The 12,990-nt window shown below is 32.4% G+C and overlaps 1 protein-coding gene across 2 annotated transcripts in view; it reads left to right on the top strand.

Moving 5' to 3' along the window:
- The window catches only part of LOC145249015 (sortilin-related receptor-like), a 287,750-nt gene that overhangs the window by 194,973 nt on the left and 79,787 nt on the right, over nucleotides 1-12,990 (top strand). For both annotated transcript variants that reach the window (XM_080110875.1, XM_080110874.1), the window contains 3 exons: nucleotides 850-972; nucleotides 11,100-11,182; nucleotides 11,342-11,514. In XM_080110875.1, the coding sequence (XP_079967001.1) occupies nucleotides 850-972; nucleotides 11,100-11,182; nucleotides 11,342-11,514 (379 nt within the window). The remainder of the gene's footprint in view (nucleotides 1-849; nucleotides 973-11,099; nucleotides 11,183-11,341; nucleotides 11,515-12,990) is intronic.

The raw sequence follows: 12,990 nt of genomic DNA, 5'->3' as shown, positions 1-12,990 counted from the left end.
GATGACATTTAGTGGGTGAAAGACATATTTTCTCTGTTCATATTTTTCTACTGAATTTTAAAAATTAATTTTATTATTAGCTTCATTTCATGATTATTTTGCTGGTTTTTTTTTTGTTTTTCATTCATTTCAATATTTTCTTTTTTTTTGTTCATTTCAATATTTTCTTTTTTTTTTTTGTTCATTTCAGTATTTTTTTTTTTTTTGTTCATTTCAATATTTTTTTTTTTTGTTCATTTCAGTATTTTTTTTTTTTTGTTCATTTCAATATTTTTTTTTGTTCATTTCAATATTTTTTTTTGTTCATTTCAATATTTTTTTTTGTTCATTTCAATATTTTTTTTTTGTTCATTTCAATATTTTTTTTTTTTGTTCATTTCAATATTTTTTTTTTTTGTTCATTTCAATATTTTTTTTTGTTTTTTGTTCATTTCAATATTTTTTTTTGTTCATTTCAATATTTTCTTTTTTTTTGTTCATTTCAATATTTTCTTTTTTTTTTGTTCATTTCAATATTTTTTTTTTGTTCATTTCAATATTTTCTTTTTTTTTGTTCATTTCAATATTTTCTTTTTGTTCATTTCAATATTTTTTTTGTTCATTTCAATATTTTTTTTTTTGTTCATTTCAATATTTTTTTTTTTGTTCATTTCAATATTTTTTTTTTTGTTCATTTCAATATTTTTTTTTGTTCATTTCAATATTTTCTTTTTTTTTGTTCATTTCAATATTTTTTTTTGTTCATTTCAATATTTTGTTAATTTCCATTTCTTTTTTTTGTTTGTTTGTTTGTTCATTTCAATATTTTGTTATTAATTTCCAGTTTTTTCTTTTCTTTTTTTTCTACAGTGATTATGGCTTCATCAAGTCGAAAGAGGGGGATAAATGCGAGTTGGATTCAGAAAATAGTGTTAACGTACATAGAATTCCTATCCAGTGTCCACCTGGATCTTATTACTCTTATACAAAAGGGTTTGTAACATGCTTACATTTTTCGGATTTTTCTTAAATGTTTTTTTTTGTTTGTTTCTTTGTTTTTTTTAGTGAAATCACTCCAGACAAAGCATGATGCCACCTGATGTGAGTAGCTAAAAAAAAAAAAAACTTATTTCAAGGTAAAAAAAACTAGCTAAAGAGAAGTGTTAGAAATACAACAATAAGCGAACAAGCTTTTTCACTTACAAGTGTGTACGCGAACTTATGCATTTGTCTAAATTACACAAATGTGCATGTTAATGCATACAAACGTTGATAAGAAGTAAATTTTGGCAATATAAGTGAAACGATTAATAAGGTTTTTATGCATGGGAAAATGAAAGAAAACAAATTTACTGCAGGGAAGATCGGGAGAATTTACTTTATTTCATTTTCTAGAGTGGGCTTCATTTTTTTTTTTTTTCTGCAGGGTGGAATACATGCATATATATATATATATATATATATATATATATATTTGTAAGGTGGAGTATAAAAGTAATAAAAAAAAAAATAATTTAAAGCCACCAAATTGTCCCTTCCGAAGTTAAAAATGTGACTATAGATTCAACATTGGTTTTTCAGCACCTTTAGTTTCGGAGCTCTGCAGTTTTGCTAGACGATCAATTTTCACCTTAATAATTATAATTCACCATTACTGCCCATCCCCACTCCAACCCACTAATTATACACTCAGCAATGATTGCTAGGAACTTAAACATGCATTAAATTAAAGTGAATAAATGAAATTAACACCATCGCTGCCACTCGAATTTGACTGTGAGATTATTATTAAATGAAAGTAAAGACTCCCAGGCAACACAAAATGTAGTGTGTATGTATGTATGAAAATATTGTATGGAGTATGCGCATATTGATCAACATTTCTTGGTACATCTCCAAATTCATCCTCGAGTGCTCAACATGTTCTCACTTCTGGAAAGATGTCAGCAACATGGGAATCCATTTATGATCTCTGCACACACATATTGAGCACTTTTGAAAATATTTTCTAGTTTATGTAAACAATATACATGGACTTAAAATATATATATATATATATATATATATATATATATACAGCCTTTGAGATTTGAAAAGTGTGAGGGAAAATTTACTCACCCCAAAATATTTTTACTCGTCCGACTTTGTCTTTGTTTCAGTCAATGATAGTAAATAATTTTACAACAATTCAAGAAATTACCATGTGTATAATCTAATAAGAAAATATTTGTTTAACTCTTGTAAATCAACTATTTTATTACTACAAACATTTCAGTAAATATTCAACAAAACGTTAAAATACAACACCAGTTTCTTTATATAGCATCATTCATATTATTGTTCCATAGGAATAAGAATCATTTCTTCAGATGCTTGACGGAGCGATGTGTTTTTTCCTCTTTCAAATGTTCGTCTTTACTTTTGTAAGCATGAAGTGTATGTAGTTGTAGCATCAAAGAATTTTTTTTCCAAATTAATTTCAAAATCAGAGAGCTAAATGAAGGCGACATTTTGACTACATGCCGAATGTGTAAATTTGACCTCTTGTTGACCTTTAGCGTAACCACTCTTTTTTTCAATACAATATTCCAACAGTCTCGAAGCTAGAGATGAAAGAATTCACAAATGATGAGACATAGGTCATTCTAAATCACCGCATATTTGAGGGTTGAAAAATAAATGAGTTTTTCCCATTTCTTTATTTGAAGAAATTTTATCGACTGGCGGCCGAGTGATTTACGACTTTTAGTCGCCCCTAAAAATTTTCAATCGACTGTGCCGACCGATCGTGTAAAGTCTCAAAGGCTGTGTGTGTATGTATATATATATATATATATATATATATATATATATATATATATTAAAAGAAAGAATTTGAAAATAGGATTTATTTTACTCGTATCTTAAAAGGGGATGCTCAATATTCTAGATAGAGCTTTATAAAACAAGATTAATGGATAAAAAATATTTACGTCATTGAATCATCAAATGTTGAAAGACTTAGAATACATTCCTTAATGCATTGTATTCCCTATCTTTTGAACATCTGCTGATTCCATAAATAATTAAAGATTCACTATGAGGAGCATTCAATAAGTAATGTCCCTGACTAACTTATGACAACAGTAGAGCAACAAAACTTAGCACAGTTATTAGTTTATCTCTACATAGTAACCACTCAGTTAGGCATTTCTCCCATTGTTTAATGCAGCTCTGGAGACCATTTTTAGTTGAACACTCCAGGTTGGTCTTCCAACCATGATGTGACTTTGGAAATCAAGGTTGCATCATCTGATAAATGCTTGCTTTTCAAAAGCAACTTCAAAGGAAGTCAGAGAGTATAAGGTCAAGAGAGTAAGAGGAATGGAGGTAGGATTTCATAGTAGCACATCCATGCTTCTGATTTGGCAACTGGAGCGTTGTGAAGTGGAGCGTTGTTTTTGGTAATCTTGCCCAACCTCTTGATTTTGACAGCTTCTCTTAATTTCTTTAACAACGAAGACTAATAGGTTACTTTAATTGTGGTATCCTTTGCCAGGAAATCTGTCATCACTACTCTATCCTGGTTCATTAACTGGGTTTTGTCTTTGGATCATAGTGATGGACCCAGATTCAATCCTATGTAATTAGTCTTTTAAAAAACTTTGACTCTTCCTTCGGGCACATCTCCAAATTTATCCTCGTGCACTCAACACCTCACTTCTGGAAAGCTATCAGTAAGATAGAAATCCATGTGGCAAACACCTTATGCAAATGGTCATGTGTGATAGTTTCCACAGACTAAGGTAGGTAGATAACTTTCCATTCATCAAAGAATGACTTCCTGTCTCTTTCCTTCCATATATCTTTCTATCGGTTTTAGGTGGGTTTTTTTTTTCTTGTGCTGCCATCTCCATGTACACATACACCAAAGAGGTGGCAGTGGCTAAGTAGTTAAGGACACAGACTGACAACCTGAGTGTTCTAAGTTTGAATCCAGGTCGTTCCACTTTCACTTAAGGATGTTGGCAAACTTCACGTGGTCCCTCATGTAAGTACCCAATGTCTTTCTAGAATGACTTCTAACTAGAAAGATATCTTGAAAACAAATGCCAACAATAATTGATTCATGCGAAAATGAATGATGCTCAACTGCAACAACAGTAGTTAATATTTGTTTTACATGCTGACATGTGTTGAACAGCTTTAAGAAATCGACTTCCAAACTTATGAATGGTGCTCAAGAACAATATATACACTGTGGCGTAGGTGGGGGTCAATTTTGGAAATTCATCAATTATAGTCAGCTAACATACTTCCTAACTTCTGACGTGACTGCTTCCGGAAGTGGTGACAAGGCAAATCAGTTCCTTCACTTTTTTCGCTCACACCTATATCTTCCTTTATGCATGTACTCTTTTTTTTTTTTTTTTTTTTTTTTTTACTAGTGTTGGGACAATGAATCAGAATAGGGAATCGGAAAAATTGATGCTTATTTTCTGATGCCAAAACGATTTAAAATTTTTTTTTTTTATCTGATTTTGTTTAAATTAAAATCGTCCGCTGCTGGTAATAATAAATACTTATTGATTTTAAATTACCAGTAAAGCTAAAATCGATAGATCATCCTCATCCACAAGTGTATTTCAATGTTTAGGAAAGTATCTGCATATTTAACTTTTTTTTTTACGAAAATCGGGGGAAAATAACAACTTTATAGTTAAATATTTAGAGATTTAAAAGAATCGGAATCCGTAATTGTATCGGAATCAGGGGAAAATATTGGAATCGTCCCATCACTAGTTTTTACTATTTTTTTAATTTTTTTTTTTTTACACGGTGGTCACCATTTATAAAGGCCCAGAAGCCACTCAGGGATAAGGGTTATTGCAAGTACAGTACGTTAGTGTGGAGATTTGATGAAGTGTTTACTTAAGGGGGCAGTTCATTAGGAATTTGTTAACGTTGGACTTGAAGACATCCAAGTTGTAGTCAGGTGGGAAGCAGGCAGACGGAACAGAGTTCCACAGGCGTGCAGTTCTAAGAAAGAAGTTTTGTTCATGGAATCCATGTTTTGATTTAGGCACAGATAAAGAGTGGGGAAAATTTTTCACAGTGGATTCTGCTAGACGGGTGTTTTTCGTGAAAGATTGGCGAGGGGGGGACCAGAGATTGGGGTTCTGACAAGCACCTGCCATGGGAATAACGATAAAACAAGGATAGGCTTGCAACGTCTCTTCTGTGGGAGAGAGGTTGCAGGGTAGAGAAAAGGGCATCCTCCACTAAGCCACGAAGTCTATTTTGTACTCTGTCAAGGCAAGATAGGCTGTTTTTAGCAGCTCCTGCCCAGATATGGCAGCAGTATTTCATCCTTGGACGTACTTGGCTTTTATATAGATAGAGAATTGCATCAGTAGTGAGATATCTTCTGGAGCGGTAGAAGGATCCCACCATCTTTCCAGCGACCTTGGCAACAAACTTGATGTGCGTGTTCCATTTCAGATCAGGAGTAAAGGACAAACCCAGAAGCTTGTCAAAACACGAGGCTTCTCCTAGACAAGAGCCATCCATTTCAATTGATGCCAGATGGGGATCAGAGCGTTGATGATGTAAAGATAGGAGTTTGGTTTTAGATGCATTAAAGGTAACCAGCCACGACTTCCCCCACTGAACCACGCGCTCGAGATCAGAGGAGAGAAAATCAGAGAGAACTTTGTCATTTACAGCCTTTGATCTGTTGCCGTAGATGGTCGTATCATCAGCATAGATGTCAATTAATGATTTAAGTATGTGTTTAGGGAGGTCATTGATGTAGATCAGGAAGAGAGTTGGGCCCAGGATTGACCCTTGAGGGACTCCAGCATTAATACTGCAGGCCTCTGAGTTTTGTACATCGACCACTACTCTTATGAGCCTATCGAAGAGCAATGATTTAATGATTGAGAAAACATTTCCAGTTATACTGTAGCTGGAAATCTTGTGAAGTTGTTATAGGAGGAAATATGGGGAGTTGATGGCCTTCGTCGCTTTTATTTAATAATCATTAGAAAGTTTTTTTCAGTCTTATTTTAATTAAGAATTATTAAAATTAGTTTGTTTAAGAATTAAAAAAAAACATTTTTATAATTTCATAAACATTTATGTAAATTCAAATAAAATTATTTTTAAAATTAAAAAAAAACATTTTATACTATGAAAGTATAAAAAATTTTTTAATTTTAAAAATAATTTTATTTGAATTTATATAAATATGTTCATATAAATTCAAATAAATTTATATAAACATTTATATAAATTCAAATAAATTTATATAAACATTTATATAAATTCAAATAAAAATTTTTAAATTAAGAAAAACATTTTTATACTTTCATAAACATATATAAATTCAAATAAAATTATATTTAAAATAAAAAAAACATTTTTATATTATGAAAGTATAAAAATCTTTTTTTTTTTAATTTTAAAATTTTTATTTGAATTTATATGAATATGTTTATGAAAGTATAAAAATGTTTTTTTAATTTTAAAAATAATTTTATTTGAATTTATATAAATATGTTTATATAAATTAAAATAAATTTATATAAACATTTATATAAATTCAAATAAAATTATATTTTAATTAAAAAAAAAAATTTTTTTATAATTTCATAAACATATTTCTCATAAAATTTCAAATGAAATAAATTTTTTAGTTTTATTTTAAAAGAATAAATAAAAACTAATTGTGTTATTTTTATCTGTATAATTTTTAAAAAAAAATTTATTGTATACTTTTCAATAATGTCCTTTTCTCATATTTTATTCCAACAAATGGCTTCACAGTAGAAATACGGAAGAAGGAATTGATTTGCCTTGGCACTGTTTCCAGTCGCAGCCATGTTGAAAGTTAGGAAGTACATTAGCTGACTATAACCAATTCATATCGATTTTAGTGTTTTTTTTTAATTATTATTTTAACCATTATTTTTAAGGCATGTGCGTAAACAGTCAGCAGTACATGGTTATTACTTTCCTCCCCTTTGTCACAACTGTACTCTGACATCGTCTCATTTTATGATGGTGGTTCTTCCAAGGACTGGTGCTACCAGATCAGGCTGTCTAAAGATATTGGCTTCCTGAGACAAAATGCGCCTAACATTGATGCTTTTTGTTTTATATTTCTTTTTGCAAAACTTATGTTCTACAAAAACAACTCCCTCCTTCTCCCCTTTTTCCTTCTTCCCATTCCCTTTTCCTCTTTCTACCTCTCTCACTTCCTGACTGGTTTCCTAACTTAAAATAAACCAAACATTAATACTGTAACCACCCTCTTTTTTTCTCTCCATATGAAACCAGTAGTGGAAGACACAGGTATCACAATCACCAGCATCTGTGATGTCAGTCAACTAAACCTTCCATCCTGGCTACTAAAACAGCCTGAAATTATCCTTGAATGAAATAAGAACCCAAAAAATCAAACTCATCCTATCAAGAAAAACTCTTTAACATTCAGGAAAAATACTCAAACCATCTGCATTTCTACACAGACGAGTCCAAAGACAGCAACAGAACTGGATACAGAATAGTATCCAATATTATTTTACCGAAGCAACTACCAGACTATGCTTCAATCTTTAGTGCCACGGCTATAGACCTGGCTGTAGACCTCATTACCAACCTCACCTACAACAAATTTATAATTTTTCAGACTCCGATCAGTACTCTGATCTTTAAAGCACCAAAATTTAAATAACCCACTATTCATCAATCTATTAAAAAGAATATATACTTTTTCAAAAAACAAAAATATCAAATTCTGTAGGATCCTCAGTCATTTTTTAATTCAGGGCAATGAAAAAGCTGACATAGTTGCCGAAACACACTAAAACTTTATATAAGCAATGTAAAAATTCCACACTCAGACTACAAACAACTAATTAACAATCTCATTACTAAGAACGTCTAAGATAGGTATATTTGCTGATGATAAAACACTCTATAATATGCATGAGGGAAGAACAGATGTACATAAATCTAAGACAATGGCAGAATCATTAGAAAATGACCTCCAGGCTATAGTGGAATGGGGCCGCAAATGGATGGTAACATTTCATGCTAGTAAAACTAAGCTGCTCTCCTTTAACAATTACAAGACGCCTCTCCAACCACCGATATCCATGACAAATAGCACTCTACCTGAGAATTCTACCTTCAAACTCCTCAGCCTAACATTTGCGGGCAATATGAATTGGAACAAATGCATAGAGAACATTGCAAGGGCTGCTGCAAAGAAGGTGGGTTCCCTCTATCGAGCTAGAAAACTACTCATGCCTGAGAGTATCCTGTACATCTACAAGGCCACCATTCGCATACCATGCATGGAGTATTGTTGCCACATCTGGGCTGGTACATCTACCACTCGTCTCTCCCTCTTAGATAAAGTCCAAAAAAGAATTGTCAATTTAATCAGTCCCACTTTATCAACTAAGCTCCAGCCCCTGTCTCATCACTGCAATGTTGCATCACTGTGCCTGTTTTACAAATATTTTAATGGAATGTGTTCTGATGAACTCGTTTCACTTGTATCCCCTCGACGTACATATCCTCGACAAACCCGCTTAGCAATAAGATCTCGCCTTTCACTGTTGTTGTCCCTAAATGTCAAAAAGCTTTCTATTCTAACAGTTTCTTCCCTCGAACAGCTACACTTTGGAATTTCCTTCCTGCTGCCCTTCTTGCCTGGCTGTACTGATATGCAGAAGTTTAAATGTAACATATACAAATATCTTGTTAATCTTTCCGAGACATGGCCCCAAATAGTAGCCTTTTACGTCCAAGTGGTGACATGCTTTGTAAGAGGTGAACAGAAGAAAATAAAGGGCAAATACAATGGAATAATAATGTCAAAATAACAAAATTTTCAAAATCAAATTTGCAATAGAAGAATGGTTTCAGAAAATCACGCAGGGAGAAAGTTTTGTCCTCATTCACATAGGACACACGCACATAACCCACTCCACCCTACTAAAAAAAGAACACCCTCCAGAATGTTTGGCATGCGAAAATAAATTTTAAGGAGTCATAATAGGGGTCAAATTTAAAAAAAATGACCGCTTATTTTTTTTGCTCAACATACACCTCCAAATACCCGGGCAACGCCGGCCACCCATGCTAGTATATATATATATATATATATATATATATATGTACATGTCATTTATTTTGTCATTTATTCTCTCTCTTTATGGATCTTTTCTTCCGATACTAATTTTAACTTGACTTCATACTTTATTTTCAACTATATTGTTACTATTCTTTCCAATTGAATCTTCCTCATACTGAGTGTGACAACTAAGTCATAATGTTTTCCAATTAATATAATGTCGTCTTTCTTTAAACTACGTAGTCCTTCGAATGTGGGAGATTCTATGAAGCTATCTTCTCCTGTCGTAACGTTTTTATTTTGGCTTTTAAGATACTCCTCCACTATGGGAATTAATTGTACCCTACGAAGAGCCGATCTAACATCTAGTCCATAATGTCTCCCTATTGTCACGATATCATCCTTGGGTAATTTTTGAAGGCATTAACACGAAGGCGACTTTAAAACGTATGTTTACGAGAAACAGCCGTCTGGCTGAAACTACTGTCAATAATTTTCCCCACTCTTTATCTGTGTCTAAATCCAAACGTAGATTCCATGAGTAAAGCTTCTTTCTTAGAACTGCACGCCAATGGAACTCTCTGCCGCTTGCCTGTTTCCCACCTGACCACAACTTGGACGTCTTCAAGTCCAATATAAACAAACTCCTGACAAACCGCCCCCTTAAGTAAGATACTTTATCTAAACTCTCAATACTAATGATTACTACAATACTATCTCATTGATTACTGAACACGCAATAACCCTTATCCCTTAGGATGGAATACTGTTGCCATAACTGGGCAGGAGCTGCCAAAAACAGCCTATCATGCCTTGACAGAGTACAAAATAGACTTCATGGCTTAGTGGGGGATGCCCTTTTCTCTACCCTGCAACCCCTCTCCCACAGAAGAGACGTTGCGAGCCTATCCTTGTTTTATCGTTATTTTCATGGCAGGTGCTCGTCTGAACTCCAATCCCTGGTCCCTCCTCGCCAATCTTTCACGAAAAACACCCGTCTAGCTGAATCCACTGTGAAAAATTTCCCCCGCTCTATATCTGTGCCTAAATCAAAATGCGGATTCCATGAACAAAGCTTCTTTCTTAGAACTGCATGCCTGTGGAACTCTGTTCCGTCTGCCTGCTTCCCTCCGGACTACAACTTGGACGTCTTCAAGTCCAATGTTAACAAATTCCTAATGAACCACCCCCTTAAGTAAACACTTCATTAAATCTCCACACTAACGTAATGTACTTGCGATAACCCTTATCCCTGAGTGGCTTCCGGGCCTTGATAAGTGGTGATCACTGTGTAAAAAAAAAAAAAAAAAAAAAAAAAAAAAAGAACCCTTTGCAGTACTTTCTTTTGGATTGTCGTGATCTCGCACATATCTGGCAAAATTATTACAATGTCAACAATAGAAAGGACTATTTAAAAAAAAAAAAAAAAAAAAAAAAAAATTCCAACAAAATACTAGCATTTCTGAAAAAAGTAAATTTATACAAAAGAATATAACTTTATCCCCCCCACCCGAGACCCATATCACCTAATGATCCAAAAAAACTGATTTGATTTACTGAATAAGTTAAAGTATCTAACCAAAAATAAAAACAAAGCAATCGAAATTACAAAACTTGGCATTAAATAAACCCCCCCCCCCAAAAAAAAAAAAGATTAATATGCTGTAAAACCAAACCAAACCAAATCCTCCAAGGAAGTACCAAGTATTTGACCTAAACTCGTTCATGACTAGGTAAATTTGAAATCAGCAGGATGGTTTGATCATTGGCTTGCATAGAAACTTGGTTTTCATTATACTGGATGCTCTTCAGAGGTTAGGATGTCCATGGCTAACCACATCTTGAAGGTGATGCCAGTTGTTTATATAAATCTGTATCTCTTAAAGTTTATTTTAAGTTTCTTATTTTTATTTTTTCCTCTTGTTTCTAAATTATTGGACCTCCCCTCCTCCTTCTCCATTTATTAACACTAATGTTCCATGAATTTCAACAGATATCGTCGCATTGCTGGCGATACGTGCCAAGGCGGAAATGAAACACTGTTTGGCCCACAGATGAATTCCTGTCCGATAACCGGTAAGAATCCATGTTTTCTTTTGCTTGATTCTTCAATTTTGAAAAATTGATGTGAATGTCACATTTAGGTCACATTCTTGTTCCCCAATTTTTTTTGTCATATATTTTTTCTAATAATAAAAATGTTTCTTCCATTTTTTATTTTTTTTCTTCAAACAGAAATGCCTGAATTCTTATTATATGCTCAACGCAAAATGATTCATCGTTATATATTCGGCAAAAATGAAAATGACATTCTGGTGCAAGAAGGTCTCGTTGAAGCCGTCGTGTTGGACTTTGACAAGGCAGATAATTGTTTGTATTGGGCGGATCTGGCCACTGACAATATTAAGGTCAGTTTGGTTGAAATTTAAAGATTTCCTCTGCATCTACATGTGTAAATATATGCATTTTTGCATGTGAGTGTATCGATATTTTCACACTATATATATATATATATATATATATATATATATATATATACACTAGCAAAAGTACCCGTCGTTGACTGGGTTAAAAAAACAGCCTACAGAAAATGGACTCTGAATCACTCAAATATATGCAACAATTTCCAAACAAATAAGAAACTAATGTGTATATGAAAAAAAAAGTCATTTTCAGACACAAAACTGACCTCCAGTGACTATGGGTTATTAAACTGAAGTAAATGAGAATAGTGACGTCATCAGTATAGATATTAATTCTTAATTATATTTTCATAGACTCAAATGGTGGTTATAACGATAATAGGGGGAATAACTAAAAAAAAAAAGTAAGTTATCGCCCTTACAGATCTTTAAAAGACTATAGAATTCGAGAAAGAGAAAAACATGGCAGACATCACCAGACATGTAATATCGTTTGTAATTAATTAAAGGTTTCTGCCGTGAGTAAAATTGTATTGAAATTATGAGTTGATTTACTTTTATTAAAATATTCAATAATTCTGACATCTCATTCTCCGAACACAACAAAATTTGGTGATGATGAGATTGGATTAAGTACCAGATCTCAAAAAAAAAATTCCGCAAATTTTTTTTTTTTTTTTTTTGTAAACACACTGACTACAATCTAAAAAAAAAAAAAAAAAAAATTCCGCAAATTTTTTTTTTTTTTTTTTTTGTAAACACACTGACTACAATCTAAAAAAAAAAAAAAAAAAATTCCGCAAATTTTTTTTTTTTTTTTTTTTGTAAACACACTGACTACAATCTAAAAAAAAAAAAAAAAAAAATTCCGCAAATTTTTTTTTTTTTTTTTTTGTAAACACACTGACTACAATCTAAAAAAAAAAAAAAAAAAAATTCCGCAAATTTTTTTTTTTTTTCTTTTTGTAAACACACTGACTACAATCTAAAAAAAATAAGAAACTAGTGTGTATATAAAAGTCATCTTTCAACACAAAACTGACCTCCAGTGACCATGCGTCGTTAAGCTTAAACTAAAGCAAAAGAGAATAGTGATGGCATAGATATTAATTTCTAATTATATTCTTGTAGACTCGAATGGTGCCATAAAGATAACTTGAGATTTGGAAGAAGCTGATTTCAGTTGTTTTTTTCTGAGTTTCTTGGTGATGTAGAGTGAGATTTGCCATGTGTGTAACTAGCCAGCTACTTGGACGTGGGATGATACCCGATTACCTGCACATTCATAAAAAGGAACTGATGGTGATCAGTTGCTTTGCTTTGTTTTGTAGTTAAAAAACTGAAGAGAAAGATTTTATCAGCTACATATCTTGTGACTTTGTCTTTGACGTCACATCCTGACATATAGGCATACTTGATTATGTTTTAACTTATAATGGAATTTTCCAATTTTCTTAATTA

Source organism: Euprymna scolopes, chromosome 27, assembly GCF_053919585.1.
Source record: "Euprymna scolopes isolate OS-2025 chromosome 27, ASM5391958v1, whole genome shotgun sequence".
Taxonomy (NCBI): domain Eukaryota; kingdom Metazoa; phylum Mollusca; class Cephalopoda; order Sepiida; family Sepiolidae; genus Euprymna; species Euprymna scolopes.
Note: the sequence above shows the minus strand (reverse complement) of the source record. Positions and strands in the feature narration are given on the sequence as shown.